Raw genomic sequence first — 16,230 nt, 5'->3', positions numbered from 1 at the left:
GGATTATATATCCTGAAGGAAAGGGACAATATTTTCCATCGTATTTCTATTCCCCACAATGGTAGTGCAGATGCTTTCTGAGCCTTTTAAGTGGAGAATGAAGGAATGAATGAATGAAACTTGAATATACAATATTATTGTATTGGGTAAATTCTACTAATTTTCAAGTGTGAAGACTCGGACAAGACATTGTGAGGGATTCTCATATACTTCTTTAACATGTTCCACACCGCAAAACCAGTTCACAGAAAATCATAAAACCAAGGAATCTTTAACAAACCTTTTGCCATGTGAGTATAGAACTTCTGGTTTGTAACTTTAGTATATTTCAATATGAAACTCAAAAATTAGTCACCTGGTCCCTTCTAGATATTAAACATCTTTAGCAAACTACCTCTCTCCACACACATATACACAAAGATCACTGTTTACTTTACACATCTCTGAATTTGCTCTGCCATGAACCCAAACATAGTAAAGACACTGGACACTACAGAAAAATAAACCATTGTCTCTCTCTTTTCTTATTTCCGTCAGGCCCTGGAAGTAGGTCTGACAAGTCAGAGGTCTGTTCCACAACCCAGAAACTATCACCTAGGAACTTGCACAAATCTCAAGATGATATAATATTAACCATTAAGTTTTAGAATTTTGCTTCACCCACTAAGAATCTGACTATAATAACTGAACATTGCCTTGTTCTCTAGATAAGAGAATTTTACTTTTTTTTCAAGGAAGACTGTTATCCAACAATATGATAGATATGATAGGTTTGTTGAATGTGAATATACAGGGTCCATCTAAAGAATACTTTTATAAAGTATTTAGGGTGACCCCAAGCCAACTCTACATTGTCAAGGCATTGTGGGAATATTGTGGGACCATATGATATACAAAATAGGGCATAAATGATTTTAAAAATCCCATAAAGATGTTTATATCTACTTCTAGGGACTCACTGAATTACTTTGAGATATAAATTTACTAGCGCTATTCTGAAAGAGTAATAGTGAGCCTTTTAAGTTCAAAGCTGGTAAGTTAAACAATTAAAGGAACATTAATAGCTAACGATTTATTCAAAATTAAGTACAGGCTGGGTGTGGTGGCTCACGCCTGTAATCCTAGCACTTTGGGAGGCGGAGGTGGGCGGACCACCTGAGGTCAGGAGTTTGAGACCAGCCTGGCCAACATGGAGAAACCCTGTCGCTACTACAAATACAAAATTAGCCAGGTGAGGTGGTGCATGCCTGTAATCCCAGCTACTCGGGAGGCTGGGGCAGGAGAATCACTTGAACTCAGGAGGTGGAGGTTGCAGTGAGCCAAGATCGCGCCACTGCATTCCAGCCTGGGCAACAAGAGTGAAGCTATGTCTCAAAAAAAAAAAAAAAAAAAAAAAAAAAAAGTGTCTTTATAGCAGCATAATTTATAATCCTTTGGGTATATACCCAGTAATGGGATGGCTGGGTCATATGGTACATCTAGTTCTAGATCCTTGAGGAATCGCCATACTGTTTTCCATAATGGTTGAACTAGTTTACAATCCCACCAACTGTGTAAAAGTGTTCCTATTTCTCCACATCCTCTCCAGCACCTGTTGTTTCCTGACTTTTCAATGATCGCCATTCTAACTGGTGTGAGATGGTATCTCATTGTGGTCTTGATTTGCATTTCTCTGATGGCCAGTGATGATGAGCATTTTTTCATGTGTCTGTTGGCTGTATGAATGTCTTCTTTTGAGAACACATGCACACGTATGTTTATTGCAGCACTATTCACAATAGCAAAGACTTGGAATCAACCCAAATGTCCATCAGTGACAGACTGGATTAAGAAAATGTGGCACATATACACCATGGAATACTATGCAGCCATAAAAAAGGATGAGTTTCTGTCCTTTGTAGGGACATGGACGCAGCTGGAAACCATCATTCTTAGCAAACTATCACAAGAACAGAAAACCAAACACCGCATGATCTCACTCATAGGTGGGAACTGAACAATGAGATCACTTGGACTCAGGAAGGGGAACATCACACACCGGGGCCTATCATGGGGAGGGGGGAGGGGGGAGGGATTGCACTGGGAGTTATACCTGATGTAAATGACGAGTTGATGGGTGCTGACGAGTTGATGGGTGTGGCACACCAACATGGCACAAGTATACATATGTAACAAACCTGCACGTTATGCACATGTACCCTACAACTTAAAGTATAATAATAATAAATAAATTAATAAAAAAAATTAAAAGAAAAAATAGAAAATCATGATTAAGTATAGTACATAGAAAATATGAAATTCTATATTTCATTTTACAGTTTTTGGGGAGCAGGCTATCTTTCCGTTTTTCTCTTTTCTCTTCTCTCCCTTGAATACTGATGAAGAAACGCAAGTATTTTCCATCTAAATAAGTTTCCTGGGATGAACCTGTCTCAATGGTTTGATTAGAATCAGTTGGAGAAATATGTTTAGCCCTATTTACTAAAAGTATAGAAAAAGTCTGCTGAAGCAGTCATGTTCTAATTATCCTTTCACATTCCACTCCGGAGAAGTCTGCCTGGCTGGAGCAGTCAGGGTTTTCTAGATTCAGCCAAACAATTAATTTCCTTTCCCTCTGCTTTTCAAAGGAAAACAGCTTCTTTTAAATAAGCATGTGGGAAAAGAGAATAAAATTTTAAAATGCGACATAATTCCTTCCTGTAAATACTTTTGTAGGGTACCAAACTCACTGAGGTAATTTCCAGCTCTCCTAATGATGACAAATATTCCTAATTATGGATAAATGTACACTAAATATTTTGATGTTGATAGTCTGTGCTTTTGCAATATTTTCTGTCTGCAAATATCTTGTCTGCAAATCTCCTTTGTGCCTTACTATAAAGCCATTATACCTGTTTAAACTGCTGCTGTGTCCAGCTTTTCTCTACTTGAAAAAAAAAAAAATTCATTATGGTAGGGAAATGCTCATGATCAAATGATCCTTTTCATAATGACCACATAGCTGTTTAATGACGACTGGCTTAGTGAGCCCTGAAATTCTGCATAAAGAGAAGGCATCCCCATTGCCAAAATGAACTGAAATCTATTTCTGAGTCCTATAGGATAATTGTATAAACATTTACTTTTGCAAAAAATTTGAAGACATCATGCCAGGCATATAGTAGATATTAATGAAGTTTACTGAATTGAATTATTGATCTGGTCATTACTTGATGTCAGTGGGGTTGCAGACAACTCCCTAGACCAAGTGTCCAGGTCTGTTTCGTGTTGCTATAATGGAATACTTGAGACAGTGATCGGGTTTATTTAGCTCACAGTTCCACAGACTGCGAAATTCAAGGGCATGGCCCTGCCTTCCACTGAGGGCTTTTATGCTGCATCACAACAGGGCAAAGAAGGTCAAACGGGAAGTGGACACATGCAAAGAGACAAGGCCCGAGGAGCATCCTGGTTTTGTAAGACTCTCCCCTCTAGGGAATTTGTTTTTCCCATGAGAACTTTTCCAGTCTCCTCCGAGTGAGAACTGACCCACTACCTGGAGAACTGCACTAAGGCATTCAAGAGGGATCCACCCTCATGACCCAAACACCTCCTGCTAGGCCCCACCTCCCAGCACCACCAAGTTGGGGATCAAATTTCAATATGAGTTTTGGAGTGGACAAACTCAAACCATACCACCAAGATATACACAGGGACTGCAAGCGATCAGACTCCACAAGGTGACTTTCATTAAAGTCGCAGCTACTGAACAACAAGCTGTGGTTGTTTCCACCCATCTACTCAACTCTCAGACGGTAGAAAACATTTTCAGTCCTACAATACTATTATTACAGATTCTGGCTCATGCATAAGGGATTACACAAAAAACTGCAACCGTGAAAGAAAGTCACCAAGGGGTTACATTTGGCTTAAGCAATTAAATGAATGGCAGAATAGCCAAGTTGTCATACAAAAATTGCCCAAACAGTCATTATAAGAATTTATGGAAGTAAAGGTCCATTTTTTTATTGAGCATGCTTGTTTTAAAAGTGGGTTGTAGGAACCTTACCCTGACATCTAGTTTAAATGGGCACTCCTGCATGGAGCAATGTGTGATGATCTAGGCAGAGGAAACATCATGCACCATCTGGGATAGGTTGGGCAGAGGAAACAATGTGGCCTATCTGTTTACTTCTGAAAAGCAACAGATCCTCAAAGGCAGCAATTAGGATCCAAGAAGAGGCATCAGCAAAAAACAAAGAACACTTTTTCTAAGTTTGTTATTTATTCAATCTGTCCTTCATTCGCTAACTATTTACTGAGTATATACTATGTGTCAAATCTTGTTCTGGGCACTAAAGATAAAACACTGAAAAGTGAAAGCAAAGCTCTTGAGATCCTTTATTTTAGCAGGGGCTGAGGAGAATGAATAAGCAAACAAATGAATCCAAGCTGATTCAGATAGTGAAGTGTTTTAAAGACAATGAAATAAGGGGATCCAACAGAAAAGAACTCACTGGGGCAGATTAGATGGGGTGGTCAGATGAAGCCTTCTGAAAAGTGTTATTTCCGCAGACATCTATGTGATATTAAGGAGTCTACTATGCAAAGATCTGGTGCAGAGGATTCCCAGCAGAAAGAACAGCAAATACTACAAGTTATATTTCTTCAAGAAACCTAAATAAGCAGGTCTACATGGCTAAACCACAGTAGCTATGATCTACAGAAGCATGGTATAAGGTAATTAGTTAGGGACAATAGTATATAGAATCTAGGCTGTGGTAAGAATTACAAATTGTATTTGAAGTGCAACGAAAAAAAAAAAACTCATTTGAGCATGTTAAGAAAGGGCATGACACAACCTGATTGTTTTTAAAAGATCGTTCAGCTCTTAGGAGGGTGTTGTTTGGGGTTGTGGAGGATAGCAATGAGCAGACAGAATGGGAGACTTTTGTGGTTGCCCAGGTGAGAGATGACGATAGCTTGGACTAAGGTTGTAGCAATAGAGAATGATCAAAGTTGATGACTTGGAGATATATTTTGGAAGTGAAGAAAACATGACTAATTAATTGAGTGTGGGGATGAATAAAAGCAACAAAACAAGGATGACTTCTAAATTTTTGGAATGAACAACGGAGTAGAACAATTTGAGGAGGAACAGGTTTGGAGGGGGTAGATATCCGGAGTTCTGCTTCTGAGATGCCTGTTAACCATGATAATAATAGTATCTACCTTGTAGGGTTGTTGTGAACAACGAATACGAAATATGAGGAGAATTTAGATCTGTACCTGACATGTAGTGATTCTTCAATAAATAACAGCTATGACAATTATTCCTCAAGTGGAGATGTAAAGGTAGTGGAGGACATAAAAGAGTTCTGTTGTGAGGCCAGGACTAAAGATATAAATCTGAAAGTTATACAGGATTCAATGTTGCTCAAACCATTTTTGGTTTGAGAACTTTTATCTTTATCTACCATGGATCAATACTGCAGTGGACTAGATGTGTTTGAATCTCCAAAATTCATATGTTCGCATTCTAACCCCCAAGGTGATGATATAAAGAGGTGGAACCTTTGGAAGGTGGTTAGGTCATGAGGGGGGAGCCCTCATGAACGGGACTAGTGTCCTTATAGAAGAGCCCCCAGAAAGCTCCCTTGCTCACTTCCACCACGTGAAGACACAGCAAGGAGTCAGCAGTCCATGAGCTCGGAATTGGGCCCTCATCAAATAAGGAATCTGCCTACATCTTGATCTTGGACTTCCCAGTCTCCAGAAGTGTGAGAAATCAGTTTCTGTTGCTTATAAGCCATCCAGTCTACGGTATTTTGTAATAGCAGCCTGGAAGACAAAGACAAGCACTTTTGTGAAATCCAACAGAACTGAAGGCACTTTCAAGAGCACTAGTACTCAAAGCCAAGGGAGGCCCTGGAGGAGGCCCTGAGACACATTTAACTCAAGCATCTCTGAGCGTATTAGGGTGGAGGCACAGGAGAGTTCAGTAGGCTGAAATAACACAACGCTTGCTTACATGAACACACGAGCAAGGGGAACTCACGCAGATTTACAAGTAATCTGCTTTAATTAGGTGTAAGAAAAAAAAGCCCATTCACTCCTGCAGGAACTCCCTCCTCTTCGCACAGATGTGGTATCTGAAGAGCAAGACACTGCTTCTCCACTACCTCCGCACAAATACTTGACTCTAATCATCGGAGGTACAATCTAGCGCTCGGACTGCATAAAGTATCTCAAGCTCCTTCCCTACCAAGCTGGGCTCCACTTGGGCACAGAACAATCATCAGACCTGGTAACTACCAAGCTGTTCCCTAGGGATGCTCTAGGCCCCAAGCATAAGCACCTCCGTTAATAATTCACCACTCTCGCCTTGTCATAGGCTTTTCTCACTCAAAACTCTGCTCCAGCGAGTGTTCTGGGGGCCTGAGGCAGTTGGCATGGGCCAGGCCAGAGAGCACCTGCACTGATTCTTAGGAGAAAAGGTCCTCTTTCTGGGTGAGAAAGTCAGTAAAGTACAGGACGCTTTATAAAGTCCTTCAGGCAGCAAAACTTGCTTAACTTCACACTTTCTTGACAGGCAATACCCACGCAGGCAATACCTCCTCCGGGACCCGCAGCAGGCAGGCTGCTGTGCCTGGCAGGCCGGCTCCTGGGTGCAAGGCTCTCGCGCAGCCCAGGACAGCAGCGCGCGGGCTGCGGAAGAGTGGAGTTGCAGGGACCCGGCGGAGAGCCGCTGTCATTCAGGGAAGCTCTCGGGACTCCGGGGCTCCCGCGAAGCTCCGGACGGGCGTCGCCGAAGCCGAGAGCCCCGGCCCAGCCCCTCCGCACCGTGGGCGCCTCGCCCAGGCGAGCGCGCGAGGTCGGACGGGGCCGGGGGCCGCCCGGGGAGGGGGCGGGGACGGGACTCTCGCGGCCGCGCGCCGGGGTTGGGAAGCCGCCCCTCCGGCCGCGGCTGGCGAGGGGCTGCGCCGGCCGAGAGGCGCATGCGCGCTGCCGAGCGGCTCCCGCTCCCTCCCCGCCCACCTCTCCCTCCTCCCCCTCCCCCTCCCCTGCATCCTCGCCGCTCTCCCTCTCTCCTCGCCCGCTGGGTGCTGAAGTTGGGCGGATGGCAGCAAACCGGCTCTGCTAGAGGACCGAGCCACCCAGCCCCGCTCCCCTGGACCCATCGGCGCGCTGCCCACATCTCCAGGCGACCGGGTAAGACGCTGCCTCCAAACCGAGCGGTGCTAAGTAAATGACATCAAAATGTCTGCTTTGCACCAATGGATGGATTTTTTTCAAGGTAGGGGGGAGGTGAAGGAAGGAGGGGGCGGAGAGCGCGACCGCCCATGCCCCGGCGGGGACGGTTGCGCGGCGCTGGGATCTAGGCTGTGGCCGCTGCGCCCCGGGCGGGAGCGGGGGCTGCGCCGCGGGTCCGGGAAGTTGAATCCCGCGTCGCTGCCTAGACGCGGTCCGCTCGCTGCCCTCAGCTGCTGCGGGGAACCGAGCGAGTGTCCTGCCCGCCGGGAAACGCTCGGCCAGGTCCCAGAGTTCCCGCGGAGAGCCGGGAGCCTGCTGGGGGCGGCCAGGAGGGCCGGGCCGGGGGCGCGGGAGACCCCGCGGGGGCGCGAGGTGCTGCGGGTTTTGTGCGGTTGGCTGGGAGCGAGGAGAATGTGCAATCAACAGTGTCCGATCGACCGATCACCTCGGGTGCTGTGTTTCCTCCTTTATGTCTCTTTACCTTTGGGAATATGCACTGCTCAGGTGGGGAAGGTGTTCGCAGAAGAGGTTGCGAAAATGAATCCTTTGAGCAGCAGTAAAATACCGGAGGGGTGTGTGTGTGTGTGTGTGTGTGTGTGTGTGTGTGTGTGTGTAGGGGGTGGGGGGTCTCTTTTGTTCCTTCCCCTCCCCTTAGTCAAAGGAAAGGGAGTCCTGGCGTGTGCAGCGCGGGGTGGATTCCACAGCCACCGAGGGGGCGAGGACGAGGAACGCCCACCAACCGCGAGCCGCTGCCCGGATGGGCGCATCGGAGCCTCCTTTGCTGTAGGTGATGATGGTCTTACCGTGATCGATGGAATCAGTTTAATCTCTGCCTCCCCGCCGGCCTCCCTGCTGTCCCTCTTCGAGTGCTGCGGCAGAGGCTGGGTGCAGACACGGCCGCTTTCTCCTCTTCTCCCTGCCTCTCTGTCTCCCTGGAAAATGCCGGAGGACTAGAGGATGGCGGAGGGACAGAGCTGGCCTCGGAAGCTGCGGGTGGGAGCTGCTCCTCGCGAGCCGGAGGCTGCTGGCACCGCGTCCGGGGCAGCCCGCGCCAGCCTCGGGAGTCCCTGGGCTCCGGGAGAGCGAGCCGGGGTTGCCTGGCCACAAAGATGCCCGCGCGCCCGCCCGGCGTACGGGACCCGCCCTGCGCCCTGAGCCCTGCGCCTCGCCCGGAGCCCGGGACGCCGGCTTACCTGGGAGAACCCCTGTCGCCCAGGGACAATTGACCCTGGCTCCTGGCATAACTCTCCTGACCTCCGCTGACCTTTCCATAAATGCTTCTTTCCTTAAAAGAGTCACTGTAAGATTTGTCTGGAGAACTTCACACGCTTCAGAGTTCTTTCTTTTCTTAAATTGTTTTACGGCGAGATTCTCTCCAGCGTGGGATCGCTTTCACAAATAATAAAGAGAAATCTTAGTTTGGTTCCCATCTAGAATAAGCAGTTCTGAGGCTGGGTGCCATCTGCATTTCCGGCGTTCATACATACTGGTTTTCCGGGTGATGAACCCTTCTGAAAATCATTTAATTGAAGATGTGAGAATTGATTTTTATTCGTGTAGTGGAAAATAATGCTTTCCTCCTCAATTCATAGCTGCTAGACGCTGCGTGTACGAAATAATTTGCAAACCGTGAAACATTTAAAGTACATTGTACTTGTTTCCAAAGTCTTTTGTAGTAAGAGTATTATCCAAGAAATATACATTATAGCACTCCTATCTAATGAAAGGGTGGTTTAATACAAATGAATGAGAAGTTTGACCCCCTCCAGTTGTTACTATTGTTAAGCCATTTCTTCTGTTAACATGAACTAAAACAGTAATTAGCACACTCAGGGGAGACTGGATTTATTCACTAGTTTTTATAATCTTTTGAAACCTACACTTAGAGCGACCATAGGAGAGTAGTTTATTTAGTTTTAGGCAACGAGAAAATAAGCGTTTGTTATTACAAAAAGATGGGTGGTATTATTCATTAAATAAGATAAATCTCCATGGCAATGACATCTGATCTCAGAGCCACGGGCACTCATCCTTCCTCCTGAAACTAGTCTGAAAGATTAAGAAAACCGTCTAATTTACAGAACAAACAACATAAGGTGTCTGTTATGCAGATTGATTTCGACCCTTTTTGCTATAGTTCCTCAACGACTCCTTGGCGTTTAGTCCCCATGGAAGGGAATTAACAAGGACAGTTAATTTACTATCCTGTTCATTCTAAGGCAAACAGCATTTCCTTCTCAAATAGGTATCTCTTTGGTTGTAGGGCTCTTCCTCTGAGGTACTCATTTATTTGAATTCATCATGTTTAAGGTCTAAGTTCATTATCATTGCTATAAATATTTTATACTTTTGCATAATAAGAAATAATAATAAAAATAATAAACCTTCCTTAACATTTCCTACCACGAGGGCCACGGTCTTTGAAGAAAAGGAGAAATATATATTCTTACCCATTTGTTGTTCTTGTTACAGCCAAGTAAAAGTGAAAATTTTGAATCTGAATTGATCAAAATTCTGGTTGACTTACAGAGTAAAGTCTAAGAAAGAATTTACCTGTTAATCTAAAGCTGTAGAGATAATGGCCTTTGTGTCAGAAGTCCATTTGCTAAAATCATGGGCTTTCCTGGAAAAGGAAGGTAGGCATGGATGATGACGTATGACGCTAAGAGGGCTGGGAGTCCATTCAACCACATTTCTGCTGAGAATCCTGTTTCTGATACTCTCCAACTCTGCTTACTTAACACTGAAAATACTGCACTACCAAGGAGGGCAAATTGAAGGACCACTATATATCCAGAGGATGAGAATAATGCTATGTGATGTTAAAAGCATTTTATTTCACCTGATTGCTATAGTTAGAGTATAAGTGTGAATGCATTGGGGAGGCTTAAAATTATATGACATTTCCAAGGGAGTGTCAGGGGTCCTCAGACAAATATATTTTTATGGAAAACCTTAAAATAATCCTTTGCTATAGGTAGCCAATAGGTAGCCAAGACTGTCAATGTGAGATTGATGGATACTCCCACCTTCCTTCTCTCCCTACCCACAGTTATCTCTGAAAAAAAGACACTTTCCTAACTTCCAAAGAAATTCATTTAGACTATTATTTCTGCTATAGTGCCAGCACCTGGCACGGTATCTGGCAAAAGCAGGTGTAAAATAATTTTTCCTAAATTAATACATTTTGCAGGGTCGACATGGCTCACAAAAGTCTTCCAAGGTAAGAATTGCTTTTTTAAAATCAGCACTTAATACTGTTTACCAAGTACACTAGTTGGGCTCCTGAAACTCATGTTTATGGTTCTACATCTTTGGAGGAAGCAATTTTCAGAATTGTCATTTTGAGAATATATATGTGTTTAATACAACATTTATGTTACTGATTTGTTTCCCAATTATAAAAGCAATATTTGCTTATTTTAGATCCCCTACAATACAAAATTACCTATTGGCAGATATGGATGTGAAGAGCACAAATTTTGGGTCAAGCTGGCCTTAGCTTGTATTGTGGCTCCTCCCTTTAACAACTTTATTGCTGTAGGCAAGTTACTAATCTGTCCTGAGCCTCAGTTTCCTCAGACATACAAGAGGGATGAAGGCAGGATGCAAGCATAAATACAATGCAGTGTATATAAAGTACTGAACATAGTGCTTGGCATGTACTGAGTGCTTATAATTATCTCAATATCTAAAGAACTGCTATTGAAAACACAGCATAGTTTACCACAAGTTTATTTCCTTTATATAAATGTACCATTGTTTTAAGAATTTGAATCATGTTGTAGAACAGGGGTCCCCAACCCCTGGGCTATGGATGGGTACCAGCCCATGACCTGTTAGGAACCCAGCAGCACAGCAGGAGGTGAGTGGCTGGTAAGTGAGCATTATCTCCTGAGCTCCTCTTCATGTCTGATCAGCAGCTGGCATTAGATTCTCATAGGAGCGTGACCCCTATTGTGAACTGCGCATGCAAGGAATTGAGGTTGTGCACTCCTCATGAGAATCTAATGCCTGATGAGCTGATGTGGAACAGTTTCCTTCCAAAACTATCCCTCCACCCCCACTGCCATCCGTGGACAAATTGTCTTCCACGAAACCGGGCCCTGGTGCCAAAAAGGTGGGGATGGCTGTTTTAGAACCTCATACTTCTAAAAAAAATTAACATTCCTTTGTTGCTGTTTCTCAAGAAATTAAAATTGATATTTTTAATGTGATTTAGTGACTGCAAAATAGTTCACCTTATGGATGTCTTTATTTAGCCATTCTTTTATCTTTGGGTTTTGATCCTCATGCCTAAATTTTGTACGCATATCTCTATTGCACTTTCTCCTTTGGGCACGATGCTTAGAACAGCTAGTTCTTGCCAACATAATGCCATTCTTTAAAAAATCTTTGCTAACTTGATAGGTGAAAATAATATTTTTCAAACTTTTATTTCTTTGGCTACCAATAAGACTGATTACTTTTTGACATACTGATAAGCAGTTTTTGTCTTTGAGGATGGCTCGTTCAAGTCTTTAGCCTGTGTTTCCACTGCTAGTCTGGTACATTTCTCTTATTTGTTTGAGTGCTAATATTAATTTTTTAAAAGGCAACAGCAAACAAGGAAAGGAAATGCTCAGTGACAAAGGCTCCATGTGGTAAAGATACAAAGATGACTGTGGCTAAACCAGAAAGGCTGGATCAGCCAGGGTATCGGGGTTTATCACATACTACTATACCCCCGAGTTTTCCAGACTTTACAGTTCTTTTTAGAAGTCCAGAACCGGTAAACAATTTGCTCACAAACACCTTACTATGAGAAGCTTGTGTCTGAAGAGTTCCCAGATAGTCATGGATTGTTTCTGCCAGTTGCCAATGTTATGGAAGAACTTCCGTGTTTTTCTGAGATAAAGGGGTTGAAAGGAAAGATGGGAGTACATGGAAAGCCTAGGGACGTTCTTTGTGATTTCTCATCAGAATGACTCAATTAAGCTTAATTATAAAACCATGTCAGGTTAGAATCATGTCTTACCTCAACTTGTAAGCTCTAGGTGAAATTTAAACATGTTAAAAGTAAGAATTTAATGTGTTACCTTAATGAGCTCTGTATCTGCGATGTTGCACATGATTCAGTGGTCTTGTAAGCTCCTGTTTTTGACTTTTAAAGTTCTGTAACTTTTGATAACTTTGTTTTCAAAAGTTTAATTATCTAGCTTGGAAAATCTACAAAGTCCTTAGGTATTAAACTATCTAGAAAGTATAAATGTTTTGTTTTGTTTTTTTGAGACAGGGTCTCACTCTGTCACCCAGGCTGGAGTGCAGTGACTCAATCATGGCTCACTGTAGCCTCAACCTCCCTGGGCTCAGGTGATCTTCCCACTGCAGGAGCTGGGACTACAGGTGTGTACCACAACGCCTGGCTAATTTTTGTATTATTTGTAGAGTTGGGGTTTCGCTGGTCTTGAACTCCTGGGCTCAAGCAATCAATCCACCCACCTCAGCCTCCCAAAGTGCTAGGATTACAGGTGTGAGCCACTGCGCCCAGCTGAAAGTGTATAAGTTTATAATCATCAGTGGTACCAGTTTATCAAATACAGGAAAACCTGAGTAATTCAGAATTTATAGTGATGAGAGTTCCCTTTAGGAGAAGCAGTAACCTATGGTGGAAAATAACATCTATTTCAAATAGAAATGGATTTGAATTTTTACTATTTATTAGATGTGCAGAGTTTTTCATGAAATTATAGAAGTACTTTATACTTTGTATTCTAGCATAAGTAATAAATATCTAAAATCGCTGAATTTCTTAAGCTTTGTATGTGAGATTTTTTAAAATCCCTGTGTCAGTAAATATAAGTCTATTGTAGTCAATGATTGTGGTTCACAAAGCAAATATTTACTTCCTTATCTCGGGTCACAGGCTTTTCACAGTACAGTACTGTTGATTGGCTGTTGAAATACACAGGTTATAATTCAAGAGCTATCGCATTACAGTGAAACAGACACAACCTGGGGGAAATTATGACATAAATGGAATGAGCATGTGAGTGTTTATTTCATTTTAAAAATTATCTTGACTCTTCCCAATAGTATAGTGAGTTAAATCCAGTGAAAACTCTTGTGCAAGTTGTTACTTTCTCTATTTTCCAGTCTCTATGAAAGGTAGGAGCCTGTTTTTTTGGTGTATTTATGATAAGTCATGTAATCTACAGATTTTATGAGTTAATTTTGGCTCTTGGTAGATGACCCCATGTCCACGTCCTGTTACCCTAAACTCTCCTATTTTTTCAGGATTTATTTAATCAAACTCAACAATATTTGAAAGTTTGCTATTTGAAACATAGCAATCCATATGATTGAATTCATATGAGGCAAAAAAGCTTATGGAAAATTGCTCTTAAAAGAAGGAGACTTTAAAAGCAGAGAATGTAATTTGGTGGAAAGAGCCCAGGTTTTAGATTCAAATAACCAGGGATTTAGTCTTCACTTCTTTGAGCCTTAGTATCATTATCTATAAAACTGAAGACAATTTTAAAAAGTTAAAGGATTAAAAGAAATTATGTCTATAAAATCCTTCATATATTGGTACTCAGTATGAAAATATCAGGTATTTTACTAGAGTTAATAAATCAAAATAGATACAAGAAACATCGTGTAAACAATAAGTGCTTGAAGGGGTTTTAATTTCGTGCCAGTATTTGTCTTGACTAATTGGTCCTTGTTAATGTTTAGGTTGTTCTCTATGTATTTCCTGTGTTATCCTTTCCTGACTAGTTTGTTTCACCAACCGATTTATAAACATATTTGAGCACCTACTATGTGCTAGACTCTGTGATGTTTTTGGATACAAAGATTAATTAAACATGGTCCATTTCCACAAGGAATTCATATATAAGCTTCTTCAACTTATTTTTCTTTTATCCAGTGACTACTGGTCATTCTAAGCTGTGAAGTCATAGCTAAATACAACATGGGAGTAATAGGCAACGATTTCCTTAGGGTTTAGCAATAGACTAATTGATCTCAAAATTTAGGAGCCTCTACCACTAATATTCAAGCAAGCTGCTAAGCAGAGACTCAGAGATAAGAAGAAAAGCAGGAAGTGGCTCTGTTTATGGATGATTTAACAACCTCGACCGTAATATCAAAACAACAGACTGGAGGCTTAACCCTCTTTGTGAACCTACCTCAACACCCAATTCCTTCTCATAGAAATAAAGAAAATGTATACATACATCTGTACTATGCCTTTTCCTCCCTCACTTACAGGCTACCCTGTGTAATCATTGTAATGTAAGTTATTCTAAAACGCTGGTGTAGGGGATGAACAAAGGGGGAAGGAGAGTGAGATCCCTGCCCTTCTTCAGGGTTCACATTTCCCATGCACTAGCAATATTTTATAATTTTTTCCTGATACTGTTGCAGTTCCATCTTTGATTGCAATCTGTTTATAATATAGTACCTTGACCAGGCCGGGCGCGGTGGCTCAAGCCTGTAATCCCAGCACTTTGGGAGGCCGAGACGGGCGGATCACGAGGTCAGGAGATCGAGACCATCCTGGCTAACCCCGTGAAACCCCGTCTCTACTAAAAAAATACAAAAAACTAGCTGGGCGAGGTGACGGGCGCCTGCAGTCCCAGCTACTCGGGAGGCTGAGGCAGGAGAATGGCGTAAACCCGGGAGGCGGAGCTTGCAATGAGCTGAGATCCGGCCACTGCACTCCAGCCTGGGCGACAGAGCGAGACTCCGTCTCAAAAAAAAAAAAAAAAAAAAAAAAAAAAAAAAAATATATATATATATATATATATATATATATATATATATATATATAGTACCTTGACCAAAAACCCAGAGTCCTCGGTTTGGATGAAAAAAAAAATACATTTAATTTTGAGAAAGAAAACCATTTTCCATACCAGCTTGTTAAAATCACTAGGGCAATTTCTAAATCTAGCAGTTAGATTTGCCTTGATCTAGGAAGATTTTATATGATTTATAAGATCAGAGTGAAGACTTCAAACCCTTTTGAGAAATATGTCATGAATATATAGTTAATATGTCTAACTATGGAAATGAAAGACATTGACATTGTGAATCAATTAACTTGAAGGTGAGTTCTGCACTCCTGTCAGCCACTACATTTAACATGCTTGTCATTAAATCTTTGACCAGGCTGTTAATAAGTAAAAATGTATGCTAATGTAAGATTTGAACCTATTTCTTTCTCAATTTATTTATACTCAGCACTACCATACAGTATTTTACCTGTGACCTGTGAGTTTAGTATGATCAAAATTCACTAGATAAAAGCAAAGGAAAACTAGTATCTTTTATTGGAGCACTAAGGCATAGACATGCTATAAAGCAATACAATGACCTATATAATTTACAAACTATTATGATTAACTGATGCCGTATTGTGAATTGGAGTATTAAATACTCCAATGTAAATTGCGGTAAAACGCTTCATTGTGAACTGGAGTACTAACATTTTCCCTACATACTGTTTGGGTGAGGCTTGACATTTGATTTTCCCCACTCTTTCTTCTTATTATTATTGTTATTAGTATTTCTAAATAGATAAATTGAGGAGAAAGGAGTATCTTTGCTTTTTGTACATCTAATAGTTCATAGAAAAATAGATGTTTACTCTTATTTTATGTAATTTTAGGATGTTTACATAATTTTGTTGCCTGAAATTTAAAACGTATCAAGAGCTCAAACGTTCTGTCTGCCAGGAAACAAACAAACAAACAAAACCCTACTGTCTTATTTTCTTCTGGTAGTCAGGAATAAACTGCCCTGAGTGATTTCTGTGCTAATTTATGAGAAAATAATATTGGCAAATTTGACTCAAGCTATTGGAGTCCATGTTTTCTTCATCTACTCAAGTCCAGTAACTTCAATTTTCACTGATGAAGAAATATTTTAGACTAAGTTACTTTTAGTAAATTCAATGTCTAATGACCACCTATGTTTATATAAATGATGGATTTCATTGAAAGTTACATT

General features: G+C 41.8%; 1 protein-coding gene across 3 annotated transcripts in view; it reads left to right on the top strand.

Annotated features, from left to right (window-relative positions):
- Positions 1-7,052: 7,052 nt before the first annotated feature.
- The window catches only part of LOC105489049 (regulator of G protein signaling 17), a 126,374-nt gene continuing 117,196 nt past the window's right edge, over positions 7,053-16,230 (top strand). The window contains exon 1 of one of the 3 annotated variants that reach the window (XM_011753667.3): positions 7,053-7,191. Coding sequence is in view for 1 of the 3 variants with exons in the window: in XM_011753665.2 (XP_011751967.1) it covers positions 7,991-8,016 (26 nt within the window). In the remaining 2 variants the exon portion in view is untranslated. Of the gene's footprint in view, positions 7,192-7,853; positions 8,017-12,387; positions 12,619-16,230 lie in introns of those variants that run through there. The other 2 variants (XM_011753665.2, XM_071096630.1) reach the window with 2 other exon arrangements.

Source organism: Macaca nemestrina, chromosome 5, assembly GCF_043159975.1.
Source record: "Macaca nemestrina isolate mMacNem1 chromosome 5, mMacNem.hap1, whole genome shotgun sequence".
In the NCBI taxonomy this organism is placed as follows: Eukaryota; Metazoa; Chordata; class Mammalia; order Primates; family Cercopithecidae; genus Macaca; species Macaca nemestrina.
The sequence above is the reverse complement of the archived record's forward strand: the minus strand, read 5'-3'. Positions and strand labels throughout refer to the sequence as shown.